General features: G+C 47.1%; 1 protein-coding gene across 1 annotated transcript in view; it reads right to left on the bottom strand.

The window, feature by feature from the left end:
• LOC141075672 (uncharacterized) overlaps positions 1-16,158 on the bottom strand; it is an 89,473-nt gene that overhangs the window by 14,459 nt on the left and 58,856 nt on the right. Inside the window, exons 9-13 of the mRNA XM_073562775.1 lie at positions 15,907-16,131; positions 5,455-5,540; positions 4,813-4,949; positions 1,252-1,341; positions 1,009-1,016 (exon numbers count right to left, since the gene is read on the bottom strand). Of these exons, the coding sequence (XP_073418876.1) occupies positions 1,009-1,016; positions 1,252-1,341; positions 4,813-4,949; positions 5,455-5,540; positions 15,907-16,131 (546 nt within the window). The remainder of the gene's footprint in view (positions 1-1,008; positions 1,017-1,251; positions 1,342-4,812; positions 4,950-5,454; positions 5,541-15,906; positions 16,132-16,158) is intronic.

A 16,158-nucleotide genomic window follows, 5' to 3' on the forward strand; every position in this document is an offset into this window, starting at 1 on the left:
AGAGATAATAGATATATATAGAGATAGATAGATATAGATATAGAGATAGATACAGAGAAAAGATATAGAGATAAATAGATAGAGAAAGATAGATAGATAGATATATATATATATAGAGATAGAAAGATATAGATAGACCGATAGATAGATATACAGAGAGATAGATATAGAGATAGATAGATATATAGATAGATAGCTAGAGAGAGATAGAGATAGAGCGATAGATAGCGAGATATATAGATATAGAGATAGATAGATACAGAGAAAAGATATAGAGATAGATAATGGATAGATAAATAGATAGATAGGTATAGAGATAGATAGATAGATATAGATATTAGATAGAGATATATATATAGATAAAGATAGATAGATATAGATGGTAGCTAGATAGATAATAAATATAGAGATAATAGATATAGAGATAGATAGAGTAAGATAGATAGATATAGAGATAGATAGATAGACATAATAGAAAGATATAGAGATAGATAGATAGATAGATATAGAGATAGATGTAGAGATAGAAAGATAGATATAAAGATAGAGAGATAGATAGATAGAGATAGAAATAGATAGATATAGATAATAGATAGAGATAGATATAGAGATAGATAGATATAGATAATAGATAGAGATAGAAAGATAGATAGATATAAGAGAGATAGATAGATAGAGACAGATAGAGAGAGTGAGAGAGATATAAAAAAAACAAAACAAAACACGATACTCACCTCTCCTCCTCGCTCCCACGCTGATCCCGGCCTCAGTGTCAGGAGCTGTCCCCTCTGCCAGACACACAGCGGGTGCGCGATGTAGTGACGTCATCGCGCACTGGCTGTGAGTCAGGAGCAGAGAGGACTGAGGGCGGCGCCGGCCCTGATGCAGAGCAGCTTACTGGGCTGGGGGCGGGGCCTCTGGGGGTGGAGACCTGAAATGATATTCACTGCTTCACAGTGAATATTCATTTCTCTTTAGCAGCGGGGACAGGGGCTCCTGCCTCCTCACACCCGCTGCTGCTCCGCTGGCAGGGGCCCCCATAGCAGCTGCATGGTGTGCGACACACCATTGGCTGGGGGCCCCTGGAGCAGCGGGGGCCCTAGGCAACTGCTGGCCCTGTATGCCAGCAGGTGCCAGGGCCCACCAGATGCCAGGGCCCACCGGAGAATCCTCCGGTTCTCCGGTGGGCCAGTCCGACGCTGGACCTATGCATTGCTAATTTAATAAGTACAAATGTATATGATGATTTACCTGAAGCAACAGCATCTTTTAGTAATGTAGCCTGGAGACCAGGGAGTAACAGATTCTCCCTGTCATTGCTCTCCATCTCCACAGATGTACCTAAGAGACAAGAGTGAAGATACTGAAATCATTTTATTACCACTGTTCTCTTTTTTCCAGTTAATCAAAATTACTAATTTAGTTCAGAAATTCCTTGCAAAAAGAAAGAGGCAAGCTGTCTATGTTAAGAAACTAACTTAAAATGACTATGTATTTTTGCTCCTGACTTCAATGTTTGGTATTGTATTCTCGTTCTCACACTCAATAAGCATATGCACATAATATAAATGAGCTCACACTATCATCCCAGTATGACACTGCCCAATCATGAAAAGAAAAACAACAAGGGTACAGTAAGTATAACTGACCTCTGTAATCCTCCCAATAAGTAAAGCAGAGTTCAGTAAGGCAAAGGAGATTAATAAAGTATAATTTTTATTGCCATAAAATGTACAGTATATAGCCAATAATAACTCATAGACAACCAAGACAATACATAAAGTGCTAGTGCTCAATGTTTCCAGTGCTCATCGTAAAAAATTGATTTGATCTCACCAATGTAGTGCTTTGTGTCATAGGTTCACAAGACTGGAGCAGGAAAGGAACAATGGTAGTTGGAGGGGGAGAGGAGAAGTTACCTTTTTCCTTTAAAACTCCGAGGCATGCCCCTGCATGGCTCCTTCCCTTACAATGGCAGTCCCCAAGTATATAACTGCTCACAATTTACTCAAAAGGATTGTATAGCCTCCCAACACATTTCCTCCTCTGTTAGAGGAGTTCATCATGAGGGTTTAATAGTGTATGGGAATATTGAAATAGATTGTATTACTTGCCACTGCATGAGTCCAGATTAAGTCTGACCAGTTGTGTCAGTGCCCCTACATATTTTACTACCATTCATGTAAACCCACCTCATAAGACAAAAAGGCACTCCCTCCAACTGGAGAGAAAAAAAACATTCAATCTCTATGGAGGCAAGACTTCTTTACCATGAGAAATATTAGTGGCACAGCGTACCTCAGGAGCTGGTCACAGCAGTAACCAGGACCGCCATCAGGGCATTACAGCCCTTACTGCTTTATGGGGCCTAGCGAGCAGAAGTCCGCCCCCTTGTGCTTCTGCTCACCGGGCCCCAGGGTATCAAGATATCATGCGCCGGCGCACTGCCATAGGAGACGCACATCTTGCCACAGAAAGCCTTCCTAGTGCTGCACAGCTGTTAAAAACTAAATGGCCATGCAGCTCCATTCTGTGACACGCGGGTGACGGCAAATGATGAAGAATAGTGTTAGTTGTCAGGTTTCTGCGTCTGCTCTGCAGGAATCCAGAGCCTCACATTCTGCGGTCTCCTGCTGTCTTTCTACTGCCAAGATTACTTTGCAGCAGACCGTTCCAGAGACTAAGTCCCTCTGTATTCCTACTGGGCATGCTCACGAGACGATCTCCCATTGGAGATCGGGAGTCATGTGCCCAGGTCCTGTTCTAGATCTCATTGGTCCATCTCGAAGTTCTGGAAGTTCCCGCACGGCTATAAAAAGCGCGCATGGCCGTTCCGCCATGCGCTAGTATAGACTATACTTGCTATGTGTGAATGGTGACGGATGTATGTTTCTGGTGACTGACTCATTATAAAAACCCCTTCCCTCTGATATTACGCATGTGGATAGGGAATTAGTTTAGCAGTCAGCGCCAGTCAGTGGCAAGTCTTAGGCCACTGTGCACACCTCACCTCTACGCTAGCGTCCGACATTGCGCGTGCTTTCTAGCTTTGTCGTCGAGCGGCAGTCTCCTACGCCGCGCTGCAGTTGCAGTCCTTCTTGGCGCTCGTAGCAGCGACGCCACACACACGGTAGGTCTAGATGGACGCAGCACCTCTGTCTTAGGTCCTGCTCCTGTGACCAGATACCTTGTGTGCATTTTCCTGAGGCCTGTGACACTAACAGGCTCAGCGTTTTTGCATGTTTATGTTGCAGCGCCTCTGTGTGTGAACAGAGCCCGCTCTGCGCACTTCGTGTGAAGTCTAACCCGTGCGCATTATACCGCCATATTGCTCCTCTATCATTACCTAGCAGCGGTGTAACACCTACTGCACGGTGGACCCCGAGCGGCGAACGCACTTTCCAAAGACATATTGATAGGGAATTTAGATTGTGAGCCCCATCGGGGACAATGATGATAATGTGTGCAAACTGTAAAGCGCTGCGGAATATGTTAGCGCTATATAAAAATAAAGATTATTATTATTATTTATTTTTATTTAGTGCTTTCCGCCGTTCCTGACGGAATAGAGGATAGGGGTAGGAGAGAGAAAGGACATGACATAATGAATTGGGGCAGGGGGGGCATGTCAATGTAATGAATTGGGGGGAGCAGGAGGTACAGAGTTGGAGTGGGCACAGTTTTGGATTACAATTTATATTTAGAATGGTAAGTTGCATAATAACTAATAATATATTAATGGTGGACATCTGTATTCAGTTGTGTAGTGTAGAAGAAAGGGAAAAAGTGGGGAATGTGCTCTGGAAGCAGTACTCTAGATAACTGTGTGTTATTTTATACAGAGACGAGTCCTGGCTGGAATAATTGATGGCAGTCTGTGCTGGATGAAGAAGAAAAGTGAAGATGAAGGATTTCAACTAGAGACATCACCGGTGAGTCAGTGTGTTACCTGTACACTGACACTAAACACTGAATACTATGTACAGAGCTCCTGAGTATAATGGTACTTATGGTAATATTAGCATTGTGGTTTTTTAATAATGATCAGTATTGTAGTATTGTCTGATTATGTTGTGGTGGTATTTGTCCCTTCTATGTGGTATTGTTCGGTCACTATGTGGTGGTAATACATGGTGGTATTTGTTCCTTGTATGTGGTATTATTGGTCACTATTTGGTGGTAATATGTGGTCTGGTCATGGTTTGTTGGTGTAACTGAGCTGTGTGTGTGTGTGTGTGTGTATGTAGCAGTTATGTGTGTGCATATGCAGCAGAGCTAAATGTGGTTGTACTGTGCTCAGTTACACCAACATATGCTACATCAACACACACAGCTCTGCTATACCAACACACACACACATAGCTCTGGTACAATAACACACACATATCTCTGCTGCACACTGTGTAAACACTGCTACATTTTGAAACTCCTTTCAGACACGTGACTGATCATATGACCTGAAAGGTCCTTCAGCTACTCAGAACTTGAAGCATCCTTGCAGCTTTAGTGATGTGACAGTTCTGCGAATGAACCAAGTCCTGGTTGCTATCTCCCCTGCCTGGCACATATCATAGATCAGTGTAGGGTAGAAGGGGTGAACAGTGGATAAGTGATCAGTATAGATGCTATACCAGCATTCTCCTTGATCACAGGAAGCTGACTCAGGACTATAAGATGCTCACACTTTTTAGCAAGATGTTTTCTTGCTAAAAAGTGAGTCTCATGGTAAAAAAAAACAATATACATTTATAGAATTTTTCTAAAAAAATTATCCTGTATCAAATATACTTTTTTTGTACTGTCTGCACCTACCAGTCCCAAGGCATACAATGGTTACATCAACAGTCTCGACCAATCCTTTAATCTCTTCGGAGGAGTACGTCTTACATTTTGCATCACTGCATCCTGCAGCAAAGCTCACCTTCATTGGAAGCTGCGCAATGCCATCTCTGAGAATCAGAATGGATAACACTGATGTTACTGGTGTCTTAATAACTTCATGAAAGACAGAATTTGCAGTTGTATTGATATCCCGTAAAAGTTAGTGACTGCTTAAAACTAACAGTAATATAGCCCACCAGTGGGAAATGTTGTCACTTATGGTGGACTTTAGCACAACATGGCCGTGCAGTGAATAAGTATTCAAACAATGAATGGTTTATGTAAGAACAAAATAATACCTGAACTGATATTACAAGAACAGCATGTTTCATTCTAGTGGAAGTCCAATCTTACCAGTGACTAACTCACACATAAAAAGGGGCACCATAGCAAAGAATATCAGTGGCCGTCATATACCGTGCAGGACAGAACGGCTTACTGTTTGTTTCATTTATTTTGCCTTTGTACCCTACAATATATATTTCTATTAAAATATAAAAACAATGGTACCTAGAATCATGAGATTTATATGTTACAACAATCTTTATATTTTCAGAATTTTTCTCTTCCTACCTGGGAGTAGAAATGTATTGAGGATCAGGATGTGGCTCATAGTCTCCAAACAGCTCATGTGCATTATCAGCGAAAGGACCAATTACCTGGAGGTATAAGGTTAGGACTGTCAGGTTTGTGCAAAGGAACAGTAGGAGTCGCTAAGGCACCATATGTTGCAGCGACTGACACTCCATGTGACTGTGGCACCACACGCTGAGCCATGGACTCTTCACGTGACTGCGTCATGCCATACAGTGCAGCTATAGACCCTACATGTGACTCTGTATGTCACCATACAGTGCAGCCATGGACACTTCACGTGACTCTGTATGGCACCATATGGTGCAGCCATGAAAACTCCACGTGACTCTGTATGGCACCATATGCTGCAGCCATGGACTCTCCACGTGACTCTGTATGGCACCATATGCTGCAGCCATGGACACTCCACGTGACTCTGTGTGGCACAATACATTGCAGTCATGAACGCTCCATGTGACTCTGCCACCATAAATAGCAGCCATGGACACTCCATGTGATACTATATGGCACCATACAGTGCAGTCATGGACACTTCATGTGACTCTATATAGCACCATACGTACCAGCCATGGACACTCCACGTGACTCTGTATGACACCATATGGCAGATCTTCATACGCAATCTGTCCTACCTATCTTCTAGTTGACATTAATCAAAGTCATGCTTAGTTAAAACTTTTCAGACCCAGGGAATCCAAATACTCTGTTCACTGAATTACAGGGTTTATCGTAGAATCCACTATTTTTGTCAAATTCCCTGTATGTACTTTAATAACCCCTCTAAAGTAAACCATTTAAGGCTTCAGATACTGGTGATTTTTTTTCAGCTTCTCCATAATTGTGTCTGTGCACAGTGTGAAGTACGGTAGGTGGTCTTTCAGTGTTGACCATATGACCACTATAAACTACATTTCCTGCAACCACCTTACTCCTCTGCTATCTAGTGATGCCACAGGGCAGCGCTGACAGGAGATGCACAGTTTCTAATATTATACCAATAAATATACGGCAATTCTTGTCCATCCTATAGTGCGGTGGTGTTCACACTGTGAAGTAATGAGGCAGTGACCCTGTAAGGTTCAAAGCAAATGTATTTAATGTCCAAAAGAACTCACTCACAAACTGAACAGCACACGTTATCCTCCGGATCTCAGCCGAGGAGTCAAAACAGTCCATATCCGAGACCGGTTGCCATGGGCGACTACACCACCATGCTACGTTGAGGGGCGCCAGGCGTTCGCTTCCTCTGTGTCAGGATCCTGTCACCGCCGGCGTGCAGCCTCCGCTGAGCAGGCTCACCCGCACTGTAGGGGGACCCGGGGCCCAGAAAGTACAGATACACAGGACCTGTGGATGCTGAAGTTTAGCAAGCAGTCACAGGACCTACGGTCCTGTGACTGCAAGGGGGCGGGGCTTAGCGTCCTGCTTTCAGAGATGGCAGGACACTATACAGAAATACACAGAGTCAGGCAAAATGGAGGTCATACACAGAGATATCAGTAAAGTACCAGGGATGAGACAGAACGGATAGTCAGGGCCAAGCAGAAGTCAAAACCAAACAGACATAGAAGGTACCAAGCAGAATCCAAAGCAATATCCAGAGAACAGACCGAGTCGTACACAGAGAATCAAGCAACCAGAAAGCAGCACAAACACACTCAGGGGTCACCAGACAATGCCAAGGGCAAAAGTATAACTGACGGGGATGGGAGCGTCCTGAGGCTATAAGAAGCCTCTCCCAGAACCAGGGAGAGGCCACAATCATAGCCCCAGGTGTGCAGGTAAGCCTGCACTGGGATCACAAGCTTTAACCCCAGAAATGCCAGTCATCAGCACTGGTTCCAGACATTAACCCCACGTGTGCGAGTCAAACCCGCACTGAGATCATGACAGTACCCCCCTCTCAACAGGGGCCTCTGGACCCCCAGGCTTGCCCGGGTACTTAGCATGGAAAGCCCGCATCAGGCGATCAGCATGCATCAACCGGGCCAGTACCCTGGACCTGTCTTCCGGTCCATACCCCTTCCAATGAACCAGGTACTGTATCGACCGCCGCACCAACCTGGAATCTACGATATGACTAACCTAGTACTCCACCTGCCCCTCGACCAAAACAGGAGGAGCAGCGGACTCGGAGTCTCCCCAGACTGATTCAAAAGGTTTCACTAGAGATTTGTGGAAGACGTTAGGGATCTTGAAAGAGGGTGGAAGGCACAGCCTATACGCCACTGGATTGATTTTTTCCACAATCTTGTATGGGCCAATGAATTTGGGCCCCAACTTGGCTGAAGGAACCTTCAATTTAATTTTTCGCGTGGAGAGCCAAACCTTGTCTCCAACCTGAAACGTGGGCCTTGGTGTTCGTTTCCTGTCCGCGAAAAACTTATACCTGCCCTGAGACCTAGATATACTCCGCTGAACTTCTGCCCACGTATTCTGTAATCGCTGAACAGAGCCCTCAGCCCTGGGACACCCCGAGTCCAGACGAAAAAACTCACCAAAATGAGGACTGAACCCATAATTGATCAAAAAAGGTGTGACGAGTGTCAGCTTACGCTGAGTCGTTCTTCTTAGAAAGAGTGGACCCTCTGGACCGTGGCACCCACCCACCTAGGGCGAGCTGACCTAGTGAGAACCCACCCCCTGTACAGGGAGTGTCAGGGGCAAGACCAAGGGGGTGAGCCACCACGGCAGCTGGACCAGACGGCCGGCTCAAGGAGACACTATTGAGTGTCTGTCAACAAGACGGACTGGATACCAAACATAAAGTGAAGTCACACAGTTTCTTCCTCAAACGTGGATTCACACTTTATTCAGGTGCAAGGCATAACAAGGAATCAGGTGCAGGGCACAAACAGTGAAACACGGCAGGATACGTGCAAGGGCACGCCAAATGTTCCAGGCATAACACGTGCATGAAAACATACCAGGGTCCAGGACAGGATACGTGATAGGGATCACACAAGAGTTCCTAGAAGGAATGCATGCTAGGACACGCCAGGATCCAAGACGGGGTGCGATGGCATCGGACTCCGGACTACTGGCAACGACCGACAGGGTCCAGGCATCAGGCTGCGGACATCAGCTCTGGACATCAGGCCGCAGTCATCTGGTTCCGGACCTCTGGCAACGGTCGGCAGGTTACGGGAATCCGGCAGGCAAACCAGGTTTCAGGCAAGGAGGCAAGACAGATCTCCAGGCTTGGTGCATGTTAGGGAACACGCCGAGGTCCAAGGCTAGGTGCGAGACAAAGGTGCGTGTGTAGGGGACACGCCAAGGCACAAGACAGGGTGCGTGTAGAGACACGCCAAGGCACGAGACAGAGTGCGTGTGTAGAGACACGCCAAGGCACAAGGTACGAGATAGAGTCCTGAGCGTGCAAAGGGGCACACCAGGGTCCAGGCGAGACAGAGGCCTGCGCGTGCAGAGAGGCACGCCAGGGACAGCGTTCAAGGACCAGGTTAGGACCTGTGCGTGCAAGAGGGCACGACAGGGTACATGGCCAAACCTGCGCGTACTATAATAGAAGCACGGGGAGGTATGCCATGAGCAGGCAAGGGCCTGCGCATGCTTTAGAGAGCACGCAGAGCACAGTGCGGAAACAGCGTGAGGTGCAAGAGAGCACAGAGAGCACAGCTGGGGCACTGGCTAGCTGATCGGGCTGCGGCACTGACAGACGGGCAAGACTCCAGCGAACCCGGCTGAGGCATGGCAGGCGACACAGCTGTCACTGACCGACGAGCACGGCTGAGGCACAAGCAGGCGGGCACGGCTAGGGCGGGCACAGCTGAGGCACAGACAGGAGGCTAAGAAGGCCAGGAGCATGCAAGAGCATACGAAGAAAGAGCAAGGGAAGACAAGACGAGAAACAAGGCAGAGCTTATGCAGAGTAAAGAACCAGGAACGGAAGCATAGGCAGAAACACGGAATCAGATCAGAGCAAGAACAGAGCTAGCAGCGGAGCGTAGGCCGAAGCCCAGAGCCGGGCCAAGGGAGAACCTTGGGACTAGCCTAGAAACGTGCAAGAGAGCATAATAGGAAAGAGTCTAGCAGCGGAGCGTAGGCCGAAGCCCAGAGCCGGGCCAAGGGAGAGCCTTGGGACTAGACATGGAAAAGAGCACAAGAGGAAAGAGAGAAGGAATGGTGCGTGTGCCAGGGAGCACTACAGAGCACCATAGGAGAGAGAGAGAGGCAGAGCAAGCAAAGGCAGAGACCATAGGGAGGAACAAGGCAGAGCATAGCAAAGGCAAGGCAGAGAATAACAGAAGGACTACAAGTCCAAGCAGGACAAGGACGAACATGGCACAACGGACAAACATAAGACAAGGCACGGGACAAGAGATGGAGTACGAGCACGGAGCGTGTGCAGAGATGCACGACAGGGCAGAGTGCAAGGGCACAGAATAGAGGGAGCGCCCCACAGATCAAGCAGCCATGCAGGGACACTACACAATAATCAGGCCCTGAGCAAAGGAAGGGGCGGCCTGATATAGGGCATAGCACCTCCTCTTCCAGGTCAGGACCAGGGGAGCACTTCCGGGTTCAGATCCACAGGATAACAGAGCACAGTCACATGATCAGAGTTCCAGACACGACGAGACGACTGCAGATCCAGTGCTGAAACCTAGACAGGTCACATGATCATAGTTCCAGACATGACGAGATGATTACCGAACCAGACAGTGCAGGATCTTTAGGAAACGTCACATGATAAGCGTTCCAGACATGACGAGATGATTGCAGAACCAGACAGTGCAGGATCCAGGCAGGGACACATGATCAGGGACTCCTAGACATGATGAGAAGATCACAGAAGGCAGAGCAGAAACGCAGGCATCCTGCAGCTCAGACATGAGGTGAGTGTGCACACTGCTCTAGTGAACATGCAGGACAGCAGACAAGATATGCACATCGCTCCAGGAGTTCTTGAGACAAAACAGACATGACAAACATGGCGGACATGACAAAAGGAGTCATACCCGTGGATTGACTCACCCGACTATTGAAGGCAAATTCAGCCAACGGCAGTGCATCGCACCAGTCATTCTGTCTAGCAGAGGTTAGACACCTGAGGATCTGTTCCAGGGACTGGTTAGTGCGCTCCATCTGAACATTGCTCTCAGGATGGTATGCAGACGAAAAGGACAGAGACATCCCTAATTTTTTTGCAGAAAGCACGCCAAAATTTAGCCACAAACTGCACACCACGATCAGACACCACATTCAGGGGTACCCCATGCAACCGGATCACATGCTGCACAAACAACCTGGACAACGTCTCAGCAGAAGGTAGTGCGGACAGGGGTACAAAATGAGCCTGCTTAGAAAACCTGTCCACCACTGCCCATACCACTGTATTACCCTTAGATGGAGGGAGATTGGTAACAAAAACCATGGATAAGTGAGTCCATCGTCTTTCGGGCACTGCCAAGCGCATCAGCTCCCCTGCCGGCCGGCTATGAGAGCTTTTAGAACGAGCGCAGACCCCACAACCAGCAATGAATTTTTTTATGTCCGAACCAAGGGTAGGCCACCAAAAGATCCTAGCCACCGCCAGATGCGTGTCTGAAATACCAGGGTGAGCACTCAGCTTGGATTCATGGAACTCCTGCAAGAGTTTCAGGCGAAGTTGCTCTGGGACAAGCAACTTCCCCTCTGGCTTGGCTGCCGGGGCCCGCGACTGGGCCCCCTGAATCTCCTGTTCAAATTCAGACGAGACCTCTGCTATCACAACCCCAGGGTGAAGAATGGAGGACGGTGGCTCAGAGGGTGATACCGGCTTAAAACTGCGCGATAAGGCGTCAGCCTTGACATTCTTAGACCCTGGACGAAATGTAATCGTAAACTGAAAGCGGGAAAAAAAAAGTGACCAACGGGCCTGTCTGGGCATTAGTCTTTTAGCAGACTCTACGTATGACAAATTTTTGTGATCCGTGATCACCGTAACCGGGTGACTGGCCCCCTCCAAAAAGTGTCTCCATTCTTCAAACGCCAATATGACCGCAAGAAGCTCTCTATTGCCTATGTCGTAATTTCTTTCCGCAGCAGAGAACTTCTTAGAAAAGAAAGCACATGGCCTGAGGTTGGTTAGAGTGGCAGGCCCTTGGGACAACACCGCCCCCACCCCCACCTCAGAGGCGTCCACTTCCACGACGAATGGTTTGGACGGATCTGGCTGTACTAACACGGGAGCAGACATAAAGCTTCTTTTCAGGGTCGCAAAGGCTTCTTTTGCGAGCGAGGATCAGTTTCTCACATCCGCACCTTTACAAGTAAGATCTGTGAGTGGTTTGACCACCTGTGAAAACCCCCGAATAAATTTGCGGTAATAATTGGCGAACCCCAAGAAGCGCTGGAGACCCTTAAGGTCTCGGGGTTGCACCCAACCCGCAATGGCCTGCACCTTCTTGGGGTCCATGCGAAAACCCTCACAGGACACAATTAATCCCAAAAAAGACAATTCTTGAACAAAAAACACACATTTCTCCAATTTGGCATACAGATGATTTTCCCTCAGTCTTTGGAGAACGGTTCGTACATGATTCAGATGAGATTGACTGTCGGGAGAGTATATCAGAATATCGTCTAAGTAAATAACAACAAAACGACCAATGAGATCCGAGAATACAACGTTGATGAAATTCTGAAATATGGCTGGGGCATTGGTAAGACCAAACGGCATGACTAAATTTTCAAACAGTCCCTCGGTCGTGAGGAGCGCGGTTTTCCATTCATCCCCCTCCCGGACCCTTATCAAATTATATGCCCCCCCGAAGATCCAGTTTGGAGAACCATTTTGCCCCTGAAAGTTGGATACACAAATCGGGAATCAACAGAAGGGGGTACTTATTTCGTACAGTAATCTTGTTGAGCTCACGAAAATTGAGGCAGTGACGTAAACCACCATCTTTTTTCTTTACAACAAAAAACCCTACCGCCACAGGTGAGACTGAGGGACTTATGTGTCCTTTGCGAAGACTCTCAGCAATGTAATCTTTCATGGCTAAGCACTCAGGGCCAGATAAATTAAACAGATGGGCTTTAGGCAATTTAGCCCCCAGGACTAACTCGATAGCGCAGTCAAAGGGTCTATGTGGCGGCAACATCTCGGCCTCGCTTTCATAGAACACATCTTCTAATTCTTTCAGGTACTCCGGAATACCTTCCAGCTCGACAGATGACACAGATACAGATTTAACAGGTTCAACCAATAGTGCAGACTTATCACATAACATCGAATCATTAAACCCCCACTGAACAATCTTCCCCGTTTTCCAGTTAATGACTGGGTTATGGCGTTGTAACCAGGGCATGCCCAACACCAATCCTGCTGGTAGATTGTCCAGAACCAAGCAACTTAATTTTTTCCACATGGGTAGTGCCCACTTTGAGCGAAAACAAGTCAGACATAAAGAGAATTCCCTCTTTAGTGAGGGGGGAGGAGTCAATGGCCACCACTTTGATCAGAACCTTAAGTCTAACTGTCCCTATCTTAAAGCGTGTGACCAATTGGGAGTCAATGAGATTGATGGATGATCCGCAGTCCACGAAAGCTGTAGAGGGAAAACAACAATCGTCCACTAACAGTTCCACATGAAGCAACACCTTAGAAAATGAGGAAAAGGGTACCTGAGGGTCTGAGTAGTCTCCCCGCTGACTACCCAGACCTAGTCGTTTCCCATCGACCGGGTTGAGGATGGACAATCAGGACACTCCCTTTTCCAATGTCCCGTTTTACCACAGTAGAAGCATAACTGCTTTTCTCTCCGGCGTTGTCTCTCCTTTTCCTTCAGGGAGAGAGCCCCTACATCCATGGGCACAGAAACAGTCTCTTTTCCACTAGGGAACTATGGAGTCTCCACCTGCATCACCCACCTGGCCCGCAGCCTGCGGTCCATCCGGACGGCCTGGGTCATGGCGTCCTCGAGTGAATTAGGTGGGGGATGTAATGCCAAGGCATCCTGTAACCGCTTCGACAAGCCTCTGCGAAAGAGTCCTCGGAGTGAGGCGTCGTCCCAAGAGACACTCAGCCGAGTGTTTCTCCTGACAGACACTCATCACCATGTCCTCTGCCAATCGCACTCGGTCCGGCTCATCATATATGTGCCCGAGGGCCTCAAAAAACGCATTCACAGAAACTCTCTCAGGGGCAGTGGGAGGAAGGGAGAAAGCCCAAGCTTGTGGGGACCCTCTTAACAGAGACATAATGACCCCAACCTTCTGACTTTCGTCCCCAGAGGAACGTGGCCTCAAACTAAAGAAAAGTTTGCACCCCTCCATGAAGACCCTGAACTCCTTTTTGTTCCCAGAAAAGAAATCAGGCAGTTTAACAGGTGGTTCTGGGAACACCAAAACAACATCACTCGCCCCAGCCCCCAGAGACCCAGCAGCTAAAGCCCCCCGCACTTTCTCAGAAACCTGCTGCTGAGAACGAGCCAGAGCTTGCTGCTCCAGAGATAAACCCTGAAACATCTGACTCAGATTTTTCATTTGCTCAGCAAGAGATTGTATGGGATCCATATTTCTCAGCAGAGAGAGAAAAAAGAACCCAAAAACTTAACGGTCAGTTATAATGTCAGGATCCTGTCAGCGCCGGTGTACAGCCTCCGCTGAGCAGAGATTCACCCGCACTGTAGGGAGGCCCGGGGTCAGGTACAGCTGGACAGTACAGATACACAGGACCTGTGGACGCTGAAGTTTAGCATGCAGTCACAGGACCTACAGTCATGCGTCAAGCGTCCTGCTTTCAGAGATGGCAGGACACTATACAGAAATAATCAGAGTCAGGCAAAACGGAGGTCATACACAGAGATATCAGTATAGTACCAGGGATGAGACAGAACGGATAGTCAGGGCCAAGCAGAAGTCAAAACCAAACAGACATAGAAGGTACCAAGCAGAATCCAAAGCAATATCCAGAGAACAGACCGAGTCATACACAGAGAATCAAGCAACCAGAACACAGCACAAACACACTCAGGGGTCACCACACAATGCCAAGGGCGAAAGTATAACTGACGGGGATGGGAGCATCCTGAGGCTATAAGAAGCCTCTCCCACAACCAGGGAGAGGCCACAATCATAGCCCCAGGTGTGCAGGTAAGCCTGCACTGGGATCACAACTTTTAACCCCAGAAATGCCAGTCATCAGCACTGGTTCCAGACATTAACCCCATGTGTGCGAGTCAAACCCACACTGAGATCATGACACTCTGGCTCTGTTTTACCTCACGCAAGCCAGCTGTTGCAGAGCCACCTGCTCTGCAGTTTGCAAACACACACTGACACACCCATACCCTTTACTGCAGGGTTTTTAAATGGAATTTGTGACCATGGACCACTTGTAAGACCTGACTGGAGAGAGCGAACCGCCACATTACAATCCTGTAGTTTTCTCCAAAAATTAAAGGCCATGCCGAGTTTTCTTAAATCTGCCTTGGGCAAATAGCTTGTCCAAGACAAAACTTACTTTTATTCTGCATTGCAACCACAGCTATATCTGTGACTGCAATGTACACCAGCGGCCTTAATATGTTTTTATGAGCATCCTGGGGGATACATAGCGTCACTCACATATAATACCCGTCACTGCCTCACAATCCCTACTTTCCTAAGTTTCTAACCCTCAAAATCTGTACATGAATCAGATATATTTCCCATTTTTATACTCTTCTAGCTCTAAAACCTGTATTTTATGCCCATAGCAACCAATCACAAAGCAGCTTTCATTTTACTAAAGCAGTTTAAAACATTTAAAGTTGAGCTGTGATTGGTTGGTTGCTGTGGGCAGTAAAGACGATATTTCTTTAATAGAATATAAGTAAAGGTCCAGTCACAGTTATAGATCAGAGATGTCTATTATAATAAGAATGTTCATGCTTTTAAAGTGAGAAACCACCAGTGGTGTATTGACTGGTGCTCTTGGTCTACTTCGTCTATCACTCAGTTAGGGCACAGTTGGGGAGGAGGATAGCTGTTCCTCTTTTAACTGGAGCTGGCGCCCTGTTCCCATGTCTACCCTCTGGAGGAAAAATGGAGCAGTCAAGCATGTGGTGTCTCACTGCAAAGTAAGAAGAGGATACTGACTATAGAAAAATAGCAACTATCTATTGCGCATGTGTAAGCTGTCATGAACAAACTAAAGGACATGTCCATGGCCAACCAAGCAGGCCAAAGCCTCTGACAGGTTGTATATGAGGGGAGATATATTCAGAGCAGCGAGTATTTTTGGAAATTGCTTGCATTTGACACCTTTATTTTAGGATTTTAAGCCACTAAGATAAAATTGATATTGAGGGAATAACTATTTATTTGGGGTACATACTTTGTAATGCAGATAGAATAAAGTATCAAAACAATATTTATTGGTAGAGCAAATAGGCCAGACATAGTGTCAAAAATAACGCACAATATAAGAAGGCTTCTCACCCCAAACTTTTTCCCTTTGATGGTCTGTAAGTCCATAGGCAAGGTGTCCCCAATGTTCTTGAGCAGTATGAAGCTCTTAATAGCAGCCTCCACAGCGAGGTCTCTGTGTTCTTGACTCTGAACAGAACTAAGGTCTAAAGAGCTGTAAGGATTCATATCTGGAGGATCAAATTCTCCCAACCGCATTCGGGTGTAGAACAGGGGGTACAGGCGTTGTTTCACCGTCTAGTGGATCACAAAGGCAGGAGACAG

Source organism: Dendrobates tinctorius, unplaced genomic scaffold (assembly GCF_039654945.1).
Source record: "Dendrobates tinctorius isolate UK_male_01 unplaced genomic scaffold, ASM3965494v1 ptg000015l, whole genome shotgun sequence".
Taxonomy (NCBI): Eukaryota; Metazoa; Chordata; class Amphibia; order Anura; family Dendrobatidae; genus Dendrobates; species Dendrobates tinctorius.